This window comes from Triplophysa dalaica, chromosome 14, assembly GCF_015846415.1.
Source record: "Triplophysa dalaica isolate WHDGS20190420 chromosome 14, ASM1584641v1, whole genome shotgun sequence".
NCBI classification, from domain to species: domain Eukaryota; kingdom Metazoa; phylum Chordata; class Actinopteri; order Cypriniformes; family Nemacheilidae; genus Triplophysa; species Triplophysa dalaica.
This window is the reverse complement of record NC_079555.1, coordinates 6,418,441-6,436,255: the sequence shown is the minus strand read 5'-3', so window position 1 is coordinate 6,436,255 and position 17,815 is coordinate 6,418,441. Positions and strand designations below refer to the sequence as shown.

General features: G+C 38.1%; 3 protein-coding genes across 3 annotated transcripts; 1 reads left to right on the top strand and 2 right to left on the bottom strand.

Moving 5' to 3' along the window:
* Position 1: 1 nt before the first annotated feature.
* Positions 2 to 5,668, bottom strand: ctsd (cathepsin D). Its single transcript, XM_056765973.1, has 9 exons — positions 5,448 to 5,668; positions 3,642 to 3,798; positions 1,974 to 2,097; positions 1,666 to 1,784; positions 1,377 to 1,576; positions 1,169 to 1,291; positions 919 to 1,063; positions 727 to 825; positions 2 to 541 (listed from the first exon to the last, which is right to left on the bottom strand). Exons 1-9 carry the CDS (start codon positions 5,507 to 5,509, stop codon positions 380 to 382), a joined length of 1,191 nt encoding a protein of 396 aa, XP_056621951.1. The 5' UTR covers positions 5,510 to 5,668; the 3' UTR covers positions 2 to 379.
* A 2,143-nt stretch (positions 5,669 to 7,811) lies between these two features.
* bhlhe41 (basic helix-loop-helix family, member e41) lies at positions 7,812 to 11,245 on the bottom strand. The gene is made up of 5 exons (XM_056766908.1): positions 11,033 to 11,245; positions 10,878 to 10,941; positions 10,621 to 10,728; positions 10,401 to 10,512; positions 7,812 to 10,248 (listed from the first exon to the last, which is right to left on the bottom strand). The coding sequence occupies exons 1-5, from the start codon at positions 11,092 to 11,094 to the stop codon at positions 9,344 to 9,346; spliced, it is 1,251 nt and encodes a 416-aa protein (XP_056622886.1). The 5' UTR covers positions 11,095 to 11,245; the 3' UTR covers positions 7,812 to 9,343.
* A 1,026-nt stretch (positions 11,246 to 12,271) lies between these two features.
* Positions 12,272 to 16,774, top strand: sspn (sarcospan (Kras oncogene-associated gene)). The gene is made up of 3 exons (XM_056766241.1): positions 12,272 to 12,768; positions 14,294 to 14,380; positions 15,202 to 16,774. The coding sequence occupies exons 1-3, from the start codon at positions 12,511 to 12,513 to the stop codon at positions 15,559 to 15,561; spliced, it is 705 nt and encodes a 234-aa protein (XP_056622219.1). The 5' UTR covers positions 12,272 to 12,510; the 3' UTR covers positions 15,562 to 16,774.
* Positions 16,775 to 17,815: the final 1,041 nt, after the last annotated feature.

The window sequence follows — 17,815 nt, the reverse complement described above, 5'->3', positions numbered from 1 at the left end:
GTGGGTTTAGAACAACTTTATTGTCCATTTTGATTTGTTTGATCATTGAAAGGTCATTTTCAACAGTAAAAACTAGGTAGTGTCTAAAATTAAACATGTCATACGAAAATTAAAAAACGAAAATGTTAAACCTTGTGTTACGATCACAAATATTCAGATAAGTTCCAAAGCAAACGAGTGTAACTGTCATTCTATTGACGTTTCCCTGAATCACTTCTCCACAATCCTCTTTAAAAAAAACCGAAAACATTTGAAACCTAAAAGCAGTGCAAACAATACGATCATACTTATACTCTTGTCATTTTAGAAGAGATGATAATTGACAAATATCTTAGTACTCTCATGACACCTCATTTCAGTGTTAAATCAATCAGCGGGCTTATACAGACTTGGCGAAGCCCACTCGGTTATTCTCCCTATCAAACACAGTGTAGTACTGCCCAATGAACACATCACCCAGAATCCACAAGGGTCCGGCGGGGGGTGGGATATCCAGGCCCATGAAGCCGCTCAGACAGATCTGCTTTCCACCCTGGCTTTCCTGCAGAGAGATTATCTTTGTTATAGGGACTAGCTGTTGTCTTCATTCCACATGACATTTGCAAGAAGACACATGATTGTTTTTGTGACTCACAACGTGACCTTTACCAGCAGACCAAATTTCACAACTGCGAATGCAAAATATAACATCAAAACAACAGCATCCAGGACAAATAAGTTACTGACCTTGAGAATGTATTGCTCTCCAGTCAGTGAGTAAGTCTTTCCACCCACTACAAATGAGATGGTGGGGAGCGTGGGCACTTTGTTACAATCAATCATGTACTGCAGAAAAACATGTCTAGTTAGAGAACCTTGAAGGGTTTAATTGTTCACTTTACTGTTCGTTTGGTAAAGATTTGTACAACTTCAACATACTTCTCCTTGGATAAGAGGGATCGCTCCAATAGCCTTCTGCAGGGCTTTGACCTCAGCGGATGGGCCAGTGATCAGAGAGGTTCCAGTGTCCACGATGGCTTCACATCCACTTTTACACAGAGTCAGCCCACTTCCAATGTTCATTCTACACACAACACACACACACCAAGTGTACTTACTACTCTGATATCTAAACGTAAAAAAAAAAACAGGTTCACAAATAGCAAGAAACATCCTTAGCGATTCTCACCCATCCATGTGAATCTGCCAGTAGGCCTGTTTGCTGATGTCAACATAGTTAAAGTCTCCAGTATAATATTTAGGATCTGTGCCTCCGAGAAGCAGCTCGCCACCAGGCTGAGTGTCAGGGTTCCTGATGGAGAAACAAAACAACAACAATCAGAGCTGAATGATAGAATAAATCAGTGACAAAAATATGACTTTCGACCTAAAAATACCTGTTCAGGTAGAATGAGAAAATATTCTTCTCCACTTTCTTCTGGCTCATCATCATATCGAAGACGGGAGGGACCCCATCCACAGCAATGCGAGGATAGGCCATACCAAGTATACCATCGAACTTGGCTGCGATGAAGGCTACTCCTGGCTGCTTGATAGCTTCTCCAAATATCTGGTTCTCAACTGTAATGTCACCAATCTGAAAGAGAAGCAGCAGATCGGTCTTTCTTTTGTCCATTCTGTCAAGTGACAAGAATGTTTAGACCTATCCGACTTGTTGATCCCTACCGTGCATGTGTCCTGGCTGAGATATCCAGACAAGCTTCCTGATCCATACTGTATGGCAAACTCAGTACCGTTCTTCACATAGGTGCTTGACTTGCCACTATTGTACTTATGATGAAGCACTATAAGATGAACAATTCCGTCTTAAATAGAGTTACACAATTTCCCACCTCGGATATAATTTATGAAATCAAGTTATATCAATTATGTGATAGTAGATGGCAAACACAAACAACCATATATTGTAAATCATGACTGTGTAGCACCCAAATATACATCAGGGACTGTATCTCCTAGTTTTGTTTACTTACAGCAGGCAATGTCACTCAGTGAACAGTGGATTGAGGGAACCCACAGGTTGGAGGATCCAGTGTCAAATACCACAGTAAAGGACTGGACTGGAGTACCAATACCAATCTCTCCATAGTACTGAGCCTGTAAACAAAAACAGTTCATTTATTATTCATAGGAACATATTTTGTGGAATGATTTCAGTACAACTGTGAAATAAGTCACAGCACTTTAAACTCTCAATTAATTGTCACAATAACATTACTTACTGAGAAAACCTGAGTGACTTATCCTACAAATCTAATCTATTAGCACAAGCTTGACAAAGAGCCTCATGACCACAAGTCTAGAAAAGTCTACTGCTTGACAATGCTTTCCATAACAGCTCATTACTGGAAACGTACCCACATTTTTTGCTGAATAAAGATGACACTACAGGTTTCATGTTCCTCTTTTTGTGTCAGTCACGTTTCGCCTAGTGATAGTGAATTTTAATAATCATATGACACGCTTTGCACTACAGAAAACGCTTGTTCACATACTGTTACTTCCTGCCGTCAATGTTGTAATGTAAAAAAGTAAAAATACTTAAGTACAGTACTTAAGTAAAGTACAGATAGTCTTAAAATACTTGAGACTTTATATTTCTGCAGACTTTTAATTTTACTCCATTAAATTTCTTGAACAAAATGTATACTTTTACTTTGATGAAATTCCCCTCAGCATGTTCGTAACTACAAAATAAAAGCATAGAAATAGATATAGACTAGTCGGAGATCGGGTCACCATGAAACTGCTGAACCAATCGTTGGTTAAAGCTCAACGTGCAAGTGCAAAGAGGAGCTCTCTGCAGGTAATTTCAACACAAGGTTTTAATGTGGTAATTCTTTTAAAGATAAACACCAAATTTTATTTAAATGAATTATCAAATGACTGGGTTGTAACTGTAAGGGAAATGCAAGGAAAGAAAGAAGTAAGGGCCAGACAGATTTGTTCAAATTTTGTTGCAAATTGTTCTCTAAGAGGGATAATATTGGGGGTGGGAGGGAACTATCCTTTTATAAAGTTATAAAGTAAAGTTATAAAGATGTGGTTTCTGAACTTATATTTGTATAGTTTGCCAATTTGGAAACATGTTGTTCCTGATAAAATTATTGAGCTTGAGACAGAGCCCTTTCAAAGTTGTAAATTTCTATGTGATCAGCTTTTTTATCTTAATGCTATTTTTCTCGTACATTATTATTAGAGACGTTTACTTTGAATATTTAAGTAGATTTAATATAAAAAGTACATTTTATACTTAAGTAAAATATTTTACTCAAATCATATTCTAAAAGGTAACTTTCACTTCTACCAAAGTAATTTTCTGGCAAGATATTTGTACTTATACTCAAGTATTGCTTTTAGGTACTTTATACATCACTGCCTGTGGTTACAACCTTATGCAACCTCAGTGGTTAAAGTCACGTTACTCTGAAACCGTGGCTTCTTTAGTGATTGAGTTACAACACCGGCATGTCCGAGTTGGACATTTTTACAGAAACCAGCCCTAGAAGAGCAGGAGATTTGGAAATTGACTAGTTGGCATTTTGCAGTAAGTAGAGTCACAGGACTGACAGGCGTGACATTAAGCAAACCCCAACCACTTCAGAGAGGAAACTGGTTAAAGGGAAAGAAACAAGACTCACATCTAGGAAGTTTTTGAGAGTTTCTGGGGTCGGACCATTACTAGCTGGGAAGCCCAGGTTGTATTTCAGATGCACAGAACCAGCCACGAGTTCCTCTATACCTCTGCCAGAATCGCTCAGTGTGCGTCTTATGGAACGAAACTTCTTTAGAGGAATCCTGTGATGAAAGAGATGAAGAAATGCTTTTAGGTTTAGTTATCTTAGTTAGGTTAGCTGTTATCTTGCATCACCTGAAGCATACTGCAACTGTTCTCATGATTAAAAAGCCAGGGCAGATCGCCTTCAACATCATATTGATTTAAGGCTATTGTGTATTTGTAGAAAATATAATTTCCACTACAGTGGTATAAAGTTTCACATTTAGTAACTGCCAGACCTCAGATCACATGCTCGCAATGGGCTATTCTTATTGTGCTGGAACAGAGTGGAAAATGCACAAACGTGTCAGCTGTATGGAACTTTATGCTATTTAAGTAACATTATAAACACATATATGTAAATTAATAAATAAAAAACATTGCTCTGTTTCAGTCATAACTCTAATCAAAACTCTAATCTAATCAGCTGCAATGAAATCAAATAGATCTCCTTCTTTTGCAGTGTAATGTTGCGTTTTGGACTTTGATAAGACAGCAAGACACAATGATAATCCTCAGTATGTGTGTCCAAACTTTGCTAAGGCAAATTAGGTCAATTTTAATCATTCAAAATAAAGCCTCCAAACCAAACACAGCCACACCATTCTCAAGTCATTGATAACCATATGAGGGTGATACACATTGTCTATATGTGTTTGTGTTTCGGCTGGTGTATGTCTCTATGTCTGTTAGCTTAAAGGGATAGTTCACCATTTATTCTGCCTTATGAGTTACAAAACCAGTATATGACACTTTTTTTGGCGTGGATCAAAAAAGAAGATATTTTTAGAAATGTCTCGGTGCCCACACAATGGAAGTCAATAGGTCTCCAGTGTATTTGGGACACCAAAGTTCTTCAGAATGTATTGTTAGTGTCCTGGAGAAGAACACAGCACCTGACCGATCATTTATGATTTCTATATCTTTAAAAGATAAAATAAGCTATGCTTATTTAAGCTTAGATAAACTAAACTTGGCTCTGTACACTGTAGTAGGCTTTGTGAGACATGTTTTTATTGCTCTTATGCTTTTTGTTGTCCTAATGTTTGACCCTATTGCTTGAATTGTTTACCCAACTTGTAAATCGCTTTGGATAAAAGCGTCTGCTAAACGACTAAACGTAAATGTAAATTCATACAGGTTTGGTGCGATATGAGTGCTAGTAAGTGCTAAAAAATATTATTTGGGTTCACTATCCCTTTAAGCGTGTAAGACTGGATTTGCAACAGTTGAATTTTAAAAGGGCCCTTCATACTGATCTATAAACAACTCGAAGCTTTTGCTGAGTCACAAAGGTCTCAGGAGTCTTTTTGGTTAAGCAGGAGATCCACAACCTTTGTGTAACAGTTACAATCTTTTTTTTTACATACGTACACATACATTTGCCTGAAAACCTAGTGATGTCCCTAAAATAAACCGTTCGTGCATCATGTGGAATTCTAAATGTACATAAAACAATAAAATAAAAATTCTAAATGTACTTAAAACTGTAGCGTTTACGGAGATCTATACATTTTAAGATGTTTTCAGTTAACTGATATAAAAGGGAAAAAATAATGAACCCACCGGAATCAACAACAACCACAATAGCGCGTCTGATCACGAGATTTAAAGGCACACCGTGCTCTAGTAATCGGATTGCGTTGTTGTTAAATTTGCTTGCCCTTACCGAACAATCGCGTCGGACGTCCACACAAAGGCAGCAGCTAGCAGCAGGCAGGCGATTCTCATGTTGGCGAAACTTCAAGGCTGTTAACACATCTGAGTGACACTAACGTTACTAATGTGTTGAGAGTATTGTGTCGTTTGATATTTAAGGCAAACAAAACGACCGAAGTCAGCTGATGCGTTTGCGCTGCTGAGCAACTTTTGCTCAAAGTCATGTGATGAGGCTCACAATGCGTTCATGAGCGTCAAAACTGCGCGGCATCCTGCGCACTAACACCGGATCGTCTGTTAAAAGATTATTATTCAACGTTAACTTCATTTAGTTAAATTAATTAGATTAAAAAAAACTAAATATATCTTAAGATGCAGTAAAACATATCACGTTTTCTATACTTTACTATACAAATATATCTAGTTTGTTTACTAATGGATACTATATTAAAACGCTTTAGTAGAATGAGGATTAAGTAAATAATATATTTGAGAACACGATAAAAATGAATTCATTATGATTTCAAGATATCAAGTGTATTCACAATTTACTTAAAATTAAAAATATTAATATAAATCCAATTAAACTAAAAATGTAAAAAATGCCCTATATCATGCCCTCATGGGCGCTGCGTTGGAATATTTTCCACGCTAACACTGAAATAACGTTTAGATTGGGTAACATAAGAGTATTTTGTAATATAAAAAACAATAATTAGAACAAAGTTTATAATTACTTAGTACTATTAAAAATTTAAAACGTATTAATTAACATGATAAAAGATAAAGACGTTGTAAAAAAATATTTCCGGTTTGAGGTGGAAATATCTGTTTGTAAATGTTTGGAATGCCGCATAAGTACAGTACATTTTTGACATGTGTTAAGTGTGCCTTCGCAACTTTACCACAAGAGGGGGATGTAATCTCGTTAATGCACTGTTCTCGAATTATTCAAGGGGCATTTGGTTTCATATGCTTCACAAATGTTTTAAATACTTTAAAGATAGAGTGGACCAAAGCTGTACAAATTGTTTTTGTAATGGAGTTTGTAAAATATTTTTACTTTTAAACACACTTTTTCTGGTTAAAGTAACATTTGGTTGAACCTTTGCAATATTTAATGTTTAGAATTAGATATAGTTTAGAGTAGTATACTACACAATTATTCATAAACAAGAATTAGTAGATGAATCCTTGCTATTGATTTATGCTTTATTGTTTGTGTCTGTTGGAACTATGATTTGCACATTTCTACGTTTTCATAAAGTAATAAAAGTTCAACTTGTGATAATGTATGTTCAAGTAGTTCATATTCCTTATTTTAGACAAAAACGTAATGATATCACCTGCCAGCTGCCCAAAGGCACATATCACGTGAATTGAGTAACCTTGTTTGCTTTCACATTCCAACATTATGAATCTCGTGTCAGCTGATTTTTAAGCTGACTCATACTGTAACTCTTTAAAAACAACAAAACAACACCTCTCCTATTCATATATCAACGTATGATCTATTTCATTGTTTTTCTTGATTTCAATGAATAAACTAAGCAAATAATACATGGCCACATTATAGTGTACCTTTTGTGAACGTTTATGGTATGTACATACAGAATGTGAATCCTCAGCAGTGTCCAGGTGTTCCAGAGACTAGAGATAGTTGCCTTGTTTTACATGAAAATCACTGGTATTTATTACATACCAAATTATGCAAACCATCTGTTTATATCTGTCGGTGTAGTTGTTCCCATTGAAAGCAAGTGTTTCTGGGTGGTTAACAACCAAAGTAACACAGTTACGGGTGTTCTGATAGATGTGTGCTCTAAGATGTGTGCCACATGGGTACTTTGACCTGTACTAAAGTGAGATCATAGGGATTGTTCTGTCAACTATCTGTACACAAGTTCTCTTGTGTGCTGTGAAATATTATATACATTTCCATGAGTAAATGAAAGAGGGGGTAATGACATTTTGTTCACATGAGCTTATGTTTATTTTGGAACTGAGCTGCGTAATTTCAAACAGAAAATGTGTAAAGCGTTAAGGAAATGTGCTGCAGTCGCTCAGTTTATCCTTAAAAAACCCCATAGATTTCTTCTACAACATGAACATTAAACATACAGCATATTCACAAACTATATACATCCACATGCCACTGTTTAGGCAAATGACAGCTGAGGCAAAGACACTAAAGGGCCTATGAAATGTGTTACAATATAAACAAAAATCAGTCAGCTGTTACATTACTGTATCTATGCATTCATGAACCCAGGCATAAAAATGAACACATTCAGTAAAACGTGAGTTAATCTAAGTCAATCTTCAATGTATACACGTAAGCACCTCCTCATCTTAGATCTATCTAGTCCGAAGGTCTGTTTATCTTTTTATTCATTTGTCATGTTACAATGCTCCACAACATTTGCACAATACACAGCATGACCCATGTTGCTTTCCACAGGTCATGAACAGTGACCATGTTTCGAAAGGCAATACATGACCGATCATATATCACTTTAAGCTTTTTACCTCACACTTTTCAACCAAAGTCATGACAGTAAGAAGTAAGAACTGTCACTGAGGCAGCCCATAGAGGTTTATGTGAGCTTTGAAAATCATGATGTTATACATACAAAGATAGACATAGTCCAACACTTGCCGTAAAGTTGAGACGTTTCTTTAAGAAAACACATCATAGTTTGAGTTCAAAGGGCATTGGCTTAAATATGAAGAGTGAGGATTGTGTTATAGGAAATTGCGAAGGCAAGAAAAAGTGCACTTTTCCTAAGGATTAAGTTACTACTAGTATCAGAATATATACAGTACAAACTTTTTTATCTACCAAAAGAACACAAATTACATTCAATATCAAAGTTCCATAAGGTGCTAGTATACCTTTACATTTTAGCTGTAGGTGCAAGCAATGTGATGCTCTGTGTCACATGATAGGGAAAGACGAATTGGAAATTCTCTGTGTTGGTAAAACATTATCCTGATATCAAAATAATTAGCTCTGCTCGTCCAATTTAGAGAGTTTATACCCTTCTGGTAATTATTGTTTTGTATGCATTGTTCAGGAGAGAGAGGCAGGGGCTGCTGTAACATGACATCAGAGGATTGTTGCTCACAAGATTTGTCCAATTAGTAATGTTCAAAAGTTTTGTCACCACCCCTACCAGAGGAGCACGAGTGCTGGCCCAAACACTATGATACATTGAGGTATTAAAGTCTTCTAACTGCTTCAAGCACTGAACATTAAAAGAGAAAATACGACTGATCCTGTCAAGGACAGAATGCAGTCTTTCTAGCAAATAGAAAGTTATTTGATAAATACTGTATAGCAGTCACACCAGCCTGCTTAAGGTCAGTATTAAACGTTACATCCAAGAGTCCAGTATGTGAATTCCAAATCTTTGAGAAGAACTCTCACTGAAAAGCAGTGTTCTGTAGCTTAAAGAAGATTAAAATCATATGTATTGCACTAAACTATAAGTTTCTTCATTAAAATCACAACAACAAAAATATACGGTATGTGTAAAAGTCTTAGATTTTACACATTTTTACGCAATACCAATATGCCATTGGATGGCAAGACAAGGTCATTATGGTTGCTGTCGATCAGTTTGGATTTTCATTTAAATATCTCAGCGCTAAAGGCACTGGCTGTTACAACGTCCCCCACTCTCCCCTTAGAAACCACAAATCAATGTTGCGAAACTTTGTTTCAACTGCTTTGAGTCATCATAATAATGAAAAAATATACCAAAAATACCAAATAAATGAACAGCATTTGTTTGGAAATCCATAGACACACTATAGTTAATACTCAATAATGACAATTAAATTAAGAAACGGATAAATATACGCGATTTTACAAGCAAATTAGTGAAAGACCAAAAGATCAGCTTATGTACCATCATTTTCGTTACTTTGTGCCCGATGACCAGCATCATTATCTGATACATGCTCCCCAGTCACAGGAGAGGCAAGCTCGGCCTCGTTTGACAGATCAACATCAGGAGATGGCGACTCGATGTCTTTTGAGGGTCCTGCATCAAATTCAGAGCTTTTATCGGTTGCCACCCTTGGGAAAGCGATGGCAGCGGCGGCCGCGGCTGACGCATGCGCGGGGATCCCGGGGTAAAGCCAGGGGAACGGGGTGGTCAGCGCCGCCGCCGGATACACCAACTTCTCCAATTGACTTTTATCAAACAAAGGCATGTACGATGCTGCCGCGGACGGGTTAATGAAGTAAAATGGCATGCAAAACGGAGTTTGTTGTCCACCGACACCTACCATTCCCATTAACGAGTTCACAAACGCCACGTCCGGCCGGGTACCGGCAGAATCTGAGCAAGGCGCGCCGATCGCAGACCAGTTCATTTTGGGCTTTTTGGTGACGCGCTCGTCTCCAAACTCCTGCTTGATCTTTACTCCTTTCGCCACGTCGCATCCTTTCTCGCATTTGCCGTCGCCTTTCTCCGCCTCTCCTCCGTATCCACTGTCGGTGTCCGTGTCGTTCTCGTTAAGCTCGAGGTTCTGAGTCCTCTGGATGACGGGGACGCAGTTGGCTTGCGAATCTCTTTGCGCGTCCCGCTCTTGCGCGTCATCGCCGGGCAGCAGGCAAGCGCCGGGCTGAAACTGCGCGGAAACTTTGTGCAAGTGACTGATGAGACGCGTGCACCTCTGCTCGCGAGCGGTCCAGTTCTCCACCTTGTTCAGATACTGCAGGACTTCTTTGGCACAAGCTTGAAAGCCTGAATGGAAAGCGTCCAAATCCACCTGGAGAGACGTCTTCAACGATCGCTCCCCTGTGATAGAACAGTAAAATATATACATTGTGAAACCGACAGACGCAGATTAGATAGATGATCGATATGATTAAACTACATTGGCTTTGTTAAGACTTCGTTTTATTTGATGTGACTGTATATGTGTGTATGCTGCAGATTATGTAATTTACCATTCTGTAAAGCGATGATCTTCTGGTGTTGTTGCTCTGTGACAGCTGTCAATGCGTTTAAATGCTTTAGCGTCAATTCAAGAACGACCGCTTTTTCCAAGTGACCAAGGGTCTGTAAAACAGAACCAACGCTCAATCTTAAATCTTAAATCTTATTTCTCTACCTGTGGTTGATATTAAATCACAAAACTAAGATTCACAAAACCAAACCAGACTTTACCGTAAGTTTAAGATGTTCTGGTAATAGATCTTTCAGCTGCCCAATACATTCATTTATTCTGTCCCTCCTCTTTTTCTCGATCAGTCTGTGCGGTAACTTGTAAGCGTCCTGCACATTCGGAGTAACAATAGTCAATGCATTGCATTAGTTATTAAAGTCATAATAAACACTCGAATCGTTGAAAACTCGTGGCAAGGAACGCGTTATCTGAGCTTGACTGGCATCACGTTTTTATCAGCAGTCCACAGTTTGCTTACCTTTCCCTCTTCTCTCTTCATTCCTCTTTTCGATTTGCACATGTACAGAGACGAATATTCAACCCTATAAACACAAAGGACTAATCTTAAGCATTTATCCAATTAGACATTAACCTCACATAGAGTAAATGAGTTCAAACCAAAACAAAAATTACCCCAAGAAATCCGCGTGATCCAGGAACTGTCTGCCCTGCATTCTTGGTATTCTTTCTTCCATAACTTTTGGCCACTTTTTAGTGCACTTCTTCTACACTCAAGGTTTGTTAATCCAGTATCAGAGGAGCAGCGGTGCGTTGTGTCCAGTATCGCGCAGCGCCTCTGAATGATGATGTGCGTTCGCGCTCGCCTGAGCTGCCACTTTCCCTCGCTCGCGCACTCACTCTGCGCGTGGCAGCTACAGCGCACGCGCGCATCCGACAGGAACAGCGAGTTGACTCACGTGTCAACTGCACCAGCTCGACAGTCTGGGAATTAAACTGTACTTGAAAGTTGTCAGATCATTGCTGAACAGACTCAGTTGGAGAGAACAATAAACCCCAGCATATCACTTCAAAGCCATGAAGATATGATTTCAGTCTCAAAATCGTTATATCTACACATTGTGATTAAAATTGCACATAATTGTATGCAAGTAGTTTCTTTTTTAAATTAAAATTATGCCTCCCAAAGGAAGAATTTGACAGATTTTGCTCATTTCACAGTTTTGTCCCCAAAGCAGGGTCATTGCTTACAATCATATGGGGCCCAATAGGGGTGGGACTCGCTCCACCCATGCCCATTAGTGAGTAAATAATTATTTAGCCAAAATGTTTCAAACATCATATTGTTAAACGTTCTGTGCAATGCAAGTTATGCATCAAAAATGATTGTGACTTTTTTCTTAAATTTCACTGTTTGGGGGCATCAGTTTTTACACATACGCTCTAAAAATGCTGGATGTAATGTTTTGCAACATGCATTAAAATGATTTAATTACTCGTTATTTGCAATACACATTGCATGCAGTAAATGATTCTGCGGTGTACCTGCACTCTCATAATTTTCATGCGATTAACCGTCTCACATGCCTACAGGTCACATAACCTTATCAAAATCATGTGACTGACTCCAGGCTGTTATGAGTAGATTATAAAGTCTGCGTAGCAAGAGGTTGCAGGATTCAAGCGTTCAGCCACATGTTCGCCAATGACAAAGTCTTTTGGCCTGTAAGATTCACTTTTACCACTTAGTTTCATAGACTGGTCGCTGTCGTGTGTTAGAGTCCCCCCTTACTGCTTTCCGTCCCCTACCCCCCATCCTCTCTCCCTTCTCTCCTCTGCTCGTTCTGCTCTATATGTGGCTCTCACGCTGCATGTGGAATCTGCTCCAAATGTTTTCCATATTAGTTCAGAGCCCGTTCTGATTCCGAATAGCAGCAGCCGAGCAGGGCTTGCATACTCCTCCAGTGAGAAGGGAGGGGAAGGGGAGGGCAGAAAGAGGCAGGCAGTGTGTACAGGAACATTCAGGCTGAAGAAAGCTAAAGGCACACAAGGCAAGAAAGAAAAGAAGGGACAAACAAACAAACAAACAGAAGAGAGAATAAGAACAATTTGCCTCAGAGGAAGATTAGGAATCTCGATCTGAAAGAGGAATTATGGGAATGGGAACAAGTCCGCTGGGGTCATCGGGTGGAGGCAACGCACCCCCTGGCAATGAGAAGAAGAAGGGAAAAGCAGGAACAAGAGGCCCAGTGACGGAGGAAGCCCAGATTTGTTGTGGCTGCCGCTTTCCTTTACTGGTGGCTCTGTTACAGCTCCTGCTGGGTATCGCGATAGCAGGCGTGGCTTTCCTCATGGTTGCCATTAGCTCCTCTCTGCTAGCCAGGGAGACGCCCCACTGGGCTGGAATCATTGTAAGCAATCCTCCTCTTCATCCTTCTTTTCCTCAGCTCCCAGCATGCCTTGTTTGCTTTTTAGGGGCCATGCATGAGGCCATCTCACCTGTCCACCGTCCATTGGCCAAACTGCCAAGTTCATAAGCATACATTAATAGCATGCATGCCGTTACAGAGATTAATATCACCTGTGTTTGAGTGCAAAAGACGCATTTAAGTGAAACTAAAAACCTCATAGATATTAAACGTATTGAGAGTTCATGAGAACCACAAGTGAAAGTGTAGAAGAGCATGTAATCGACTCTCAGGATTTCCAATGAAAAAGTTACAAAAAAAGTTATTTAACATGCTTAAAACAGGCAAGATTTATTCATTGAAAACAAATATTCAAATGAACATTTTCAGAAGGTTCTTGGGTACAATTATCTAGAAAGTTGAACTTTGTTTACTCTGAAGAGAAGAAGGTCAGTTGAAACTGCACCTTTGGTAAGTTTACAAGGCTTCTTCAAAGCAAGCGCCTATGACATGCATGTCCGGTCACGTAGACGATAAGACAAGATAACCTAGAGCTGCAACATGCATACACTTTCCAGGCATACATTAGCTTTTGGGATAACAAAAACGTAAATTTTCTTTCAAAAGTTTAATACAACTAACAAAAGTGTCATAGTCGAAATGTTTCTGAAAATTAACTTTGTACTTTTTTAAGAGATACCTTTCTTTCATAAAAAATATCTTTGTATCATGTTGTCATCTTATCTAACATACGTTTTTTGACCATCATTCCAATTTATGTTTCGTTTCATCCGGCTAATGTAGCAATGTTATGAAGCAATGTGTTTATGAAAGAGCCATATTGTACACAGACACATACACAACATTGGTGAGGAAAGGTTGATCAGATGGCCTGTCTTTGCACTGTAGCATCTCAAGTTCAGGGCTCACGAGACCAGCTCCGTTGTTCCTTAAGAAAAACGCTGAGGTCAACAAGACTTCTTTTCAGCTCGCTCGCCTCAGAACCTGGGAAAAACAATCAAATTAGACACCACACGTTAGTCACAAGACTCCAATCATGCTGAGAGACAGTGAGAGCAGAGAAAAGAGAGAGAGAATGAAAGGGTGATACAACGAGCATGAGAGATAAAGATATCTTGAAGGGGGGTTGAACTGTTCAATTTGCAACTGCAGTCAATAAATTACCAGATGACAGCTTGATGCTGAGTTGCACAATTCTGATTACAATAAGGGTCACGGGTGGCTCATGAGAGGCCAGGCGGATGCAGGGAACTGTGGTGTCCTGCTTTACAGCAAATAAAGCAAATAAGATTACAATCCTGTGGACTGGTATGTGTTCATAACTTGCCAACAATGATAACTTTTTCAAGAACAGATGGTGAGCTGCACGTGATGGACGTGTTTGCGCAGCATCCTCGTGCCGCCTCATAAAACTGCGGGTCACATGTATGATTCGTTTAAATACGGTGCTAGATATGGGGTCTGAATGACAAGAGGTCTATTAAAATTCCCCTGCTTTTTTTTGCAGTTGTGCGTGGTGGCTTTGCTGGGATTCGTCCTCTTCTGCATTACCAGAGTGCCTGATGAAAGAGCAACGGTACAATTTGTCACAAAGGTGAAAATTAATGCAATTGGGATTTTTGAACTACAAATTTTTATTTATTTAAAAGTTCACGGGTTTGTTACATAAAACAGTAAATACAAATATTTTATGTGATTTAATGCTTTACATAAGACATGAGCTAAAATATTGCGGTTGTCCTTGAAACCTTGTATATCCATATTTTATGATTTTCTTTGTTTTCCATAAATTGAATATAAAATAGAAATAGAAATGCAAACATTAAATGTAAAATCAAGTAATAGGGGAGGAGCCATATGAAAAATCCTATAGTGAACAAATGAGAGTTTGGTTTCAAAATGATATAACTCTGTTTTTATAAAAATTCAGAAATTATTTTTTTTAAAGTTCATTCCAAGTAATATCAATCAAGCTGCAGTTGGTTTGTTTTGATTTAAGCCAAAACAACTACAAAAATACAGCTAATTTACACAATAGAACACTAATAAAACATGACAACATAAAAAAAACATAATTTTATATGATATCAATATATCAATTATCTCATTTTGGAACCAAACTCTTCAAATGTGCTTTGAGGAACTTATGCAATTTTGCTCTGATAGATATGAAGTAATTTGTCATATAATCATTATATTTTAATTTGGCATGCCTTCAGTGCCTTGATGGACCAATAAAATCTACACCAACTTAATTTCTGGGTTATAAAGTTTAAACTTTTAGCTCTTATATGAACAGATTTCCGTTCTTAATTTCCATTAACGCAACCATTTCAGGTCACACCAATGTGTAGAGTCCATTCCATTATCATTATCATCAAAAATAATAGTAGATTCTCTCTTCATTCCTTCCAGCTCCTGTACTTCCTTTTCTGCACGATAGGGCTTGTCATCTCTGTACTGGTCATTGCCTTCCAGTGCCACCACTATGCCCTGACTAACAGCTTTGCGTGTAAGGAAATGGGCGAGGACTGCACGTGCACCCTTGACCCTGAGGATCCTATAGCTCGAACCTTTACCTACAGTGGCGTAGCAGACTGCAGTGCCATCGTAAGCACACTCCCGATGTACAACCTACTGCAGATCGTGTTGAACCTGGCTCAGGCCATTGTCTGCCTGGTGGGGGCTTTCATGATGTGGAAACACCGGTATCAGGTGTTTTTTGCAGGCCTGCAGACGGGATCTCCCTCTAACCAGCAGTGGCAGAAAGTTTAGGGCTGAGAAATCACACTCCAGAAGGAAAAAGGAAGGAGAGGAGGGTTCGTGCCTTTAGGAAAAAACTGTTTGCAACTTAATGATGTTTGTATTAGGATATTTAAAATATTTGGGAAAAGGTTTATGTGATTTCTAGAGATATTATACTTTGGAATATTGGCTTTTTTAAGATTTTATATTCAAGGTTAAGCATCTTTATTTTGCCACAGACAACGAGAGTATTTTTTATCAGAAGGAAAGCGAGACCTGTCACGACTTAAATAATCGATTCTTCTTACTCATGTAGTGATGCTATGCATAACATTTTATTTTTTGCAGTTTTACATGTTTAAATTAATATACATAATAATACGTAAAAACATAAGATCAAAGATGTGGAAGTACAGTGAGCTTCAAGCTACTTTTGAAATGGGGTTTTAAAATGTAAAATTGCTTGAGATTTTGCTTGTACAACCTGCAGAGATGCTGATATTGTATGAAGAACTTCATCTTTGTCCTACTCCTTTCATTCAATTCTTCAGTTCAAGTGCTCTTATTGGTCCAGGGCCCAATACAATGTTCATAATTCTTCTGCAAAAGTTATACATTTTCTTACTTATGATCAGTTTTATTATGCAAAAAAAAAATACATAAAGTATAGTATAATCGTGCCACATTCTGATGACAGTTGTCTTATAGACATAGTGACACAAAGTAATCTTCTATACTCTGATATGTAGTGATAACATACAAAAAATAATATAAAACCGCACTGTTACTAAAATGTAAATTATTCGATTCAGTATCGCTTTAAGAAAGAACTGCCTAGAACCTTAGATACAAAACAGGCTTTCAGAAATGAAAGGTGTGTCCAGTGACACGGCTGGCCTGAAGTCACAGTTCACACAGCCAGTAAACAGCAGCCAGTGAAGGTTTGGGGGGACTAGAAGGGGTACTGAGAGAAAACAGCTAGTCACTGCCAATGTAATGTGAATAAAACTCTTCCTATTGTTTTGATTTGAAGTCATTTTATTATTTGTAAACGTGGAAACATGAAAGTAATGTAAAACTTGACAATCAATCCAAAAATGCATTAAACTCTGTCTATACTTTAAAGAGACCTTTAGTTTGAATGGAACATGATGCTCTGGCACGGGCAAAACACCCTTAAATGTAAGCTTTGTATGACTCATCTCTCCTTTGAGCTTCTTTCTAATAAAAGACATTTACATAACTCTTTTCCTCATCATCCAACCATGGTCTGTTTTAAATAGTGACTAATTGAATTTCACTATGTGTTTCTCCTATAATGAGAAGCAGCCCACAAATATTCATATAATACTCTCTAATTGTGCAATAAAGAAGTAAATACAAACTCATCAGTAGTTTCACAAGTGTTTCTGTAAAAAAAACCATACTATTACAGTAATGTGACTGATAATAATCAAAATAATAATTAATTAAAACTGATATATATATATATCAGTGCTGTTGTTCTAAAGGTCTTTATAAGAGCACACAGATCATCTCAAAGATCTCTGGCCACTCTCTCTCAACAGCAGTTTGAGTGAGTTACTCACTATTAGATTAAGCAGGAAGATGAAAAATCCCCTCACATTTGGTGCTTTTGGGAAAGAGTGCAGCAGGGGGATACTGTTGCCACTCGGAGACGCGCTCATGTGACAGATCTCATCTGCTCTCCGTCCAACCAGCATGACAACAACACACACACGATCACATGAAGACCCATCACATGCGGAAAGGAGGAAGGGAGGAGGTATATTTAGATTAATGAGTGTTTGTGCTGGATGTTGTTTCCCGGATCCGTCTCTCCCCCTGCGTAACTGTGCACACCTGCGTGACTGTGCAGCACGATAATTGTCCAACGAAAGCGTGTTTGAAACTTTATTAAAAGTGTATGAATTCATATTTTAATCAAATTAATTACATTATTAGCTGTGGGATACATAGATGCATATGGGCCATTCCACTGAATGGGTGCCATTTCTGTCCACAGGACTTAATATGAATAAATGGAATATGAATAAACATTATTTAAAAATACATTTTATTATTAAGCAAATAGTAAGTGTGCTACTTACTATCCTAACTGCAAATTTAAGCTGTAACATTTAAAAGATTGATAAAAACTACCTTAAACACTGAATAATAGCGTTTATTGTGTGTCCCAGTATCTAACACACTTCATCATGAAATATAATGATTAAAATCTTAAAAATAAAAATGCATTTATGTAAATATTTAAAAATATATA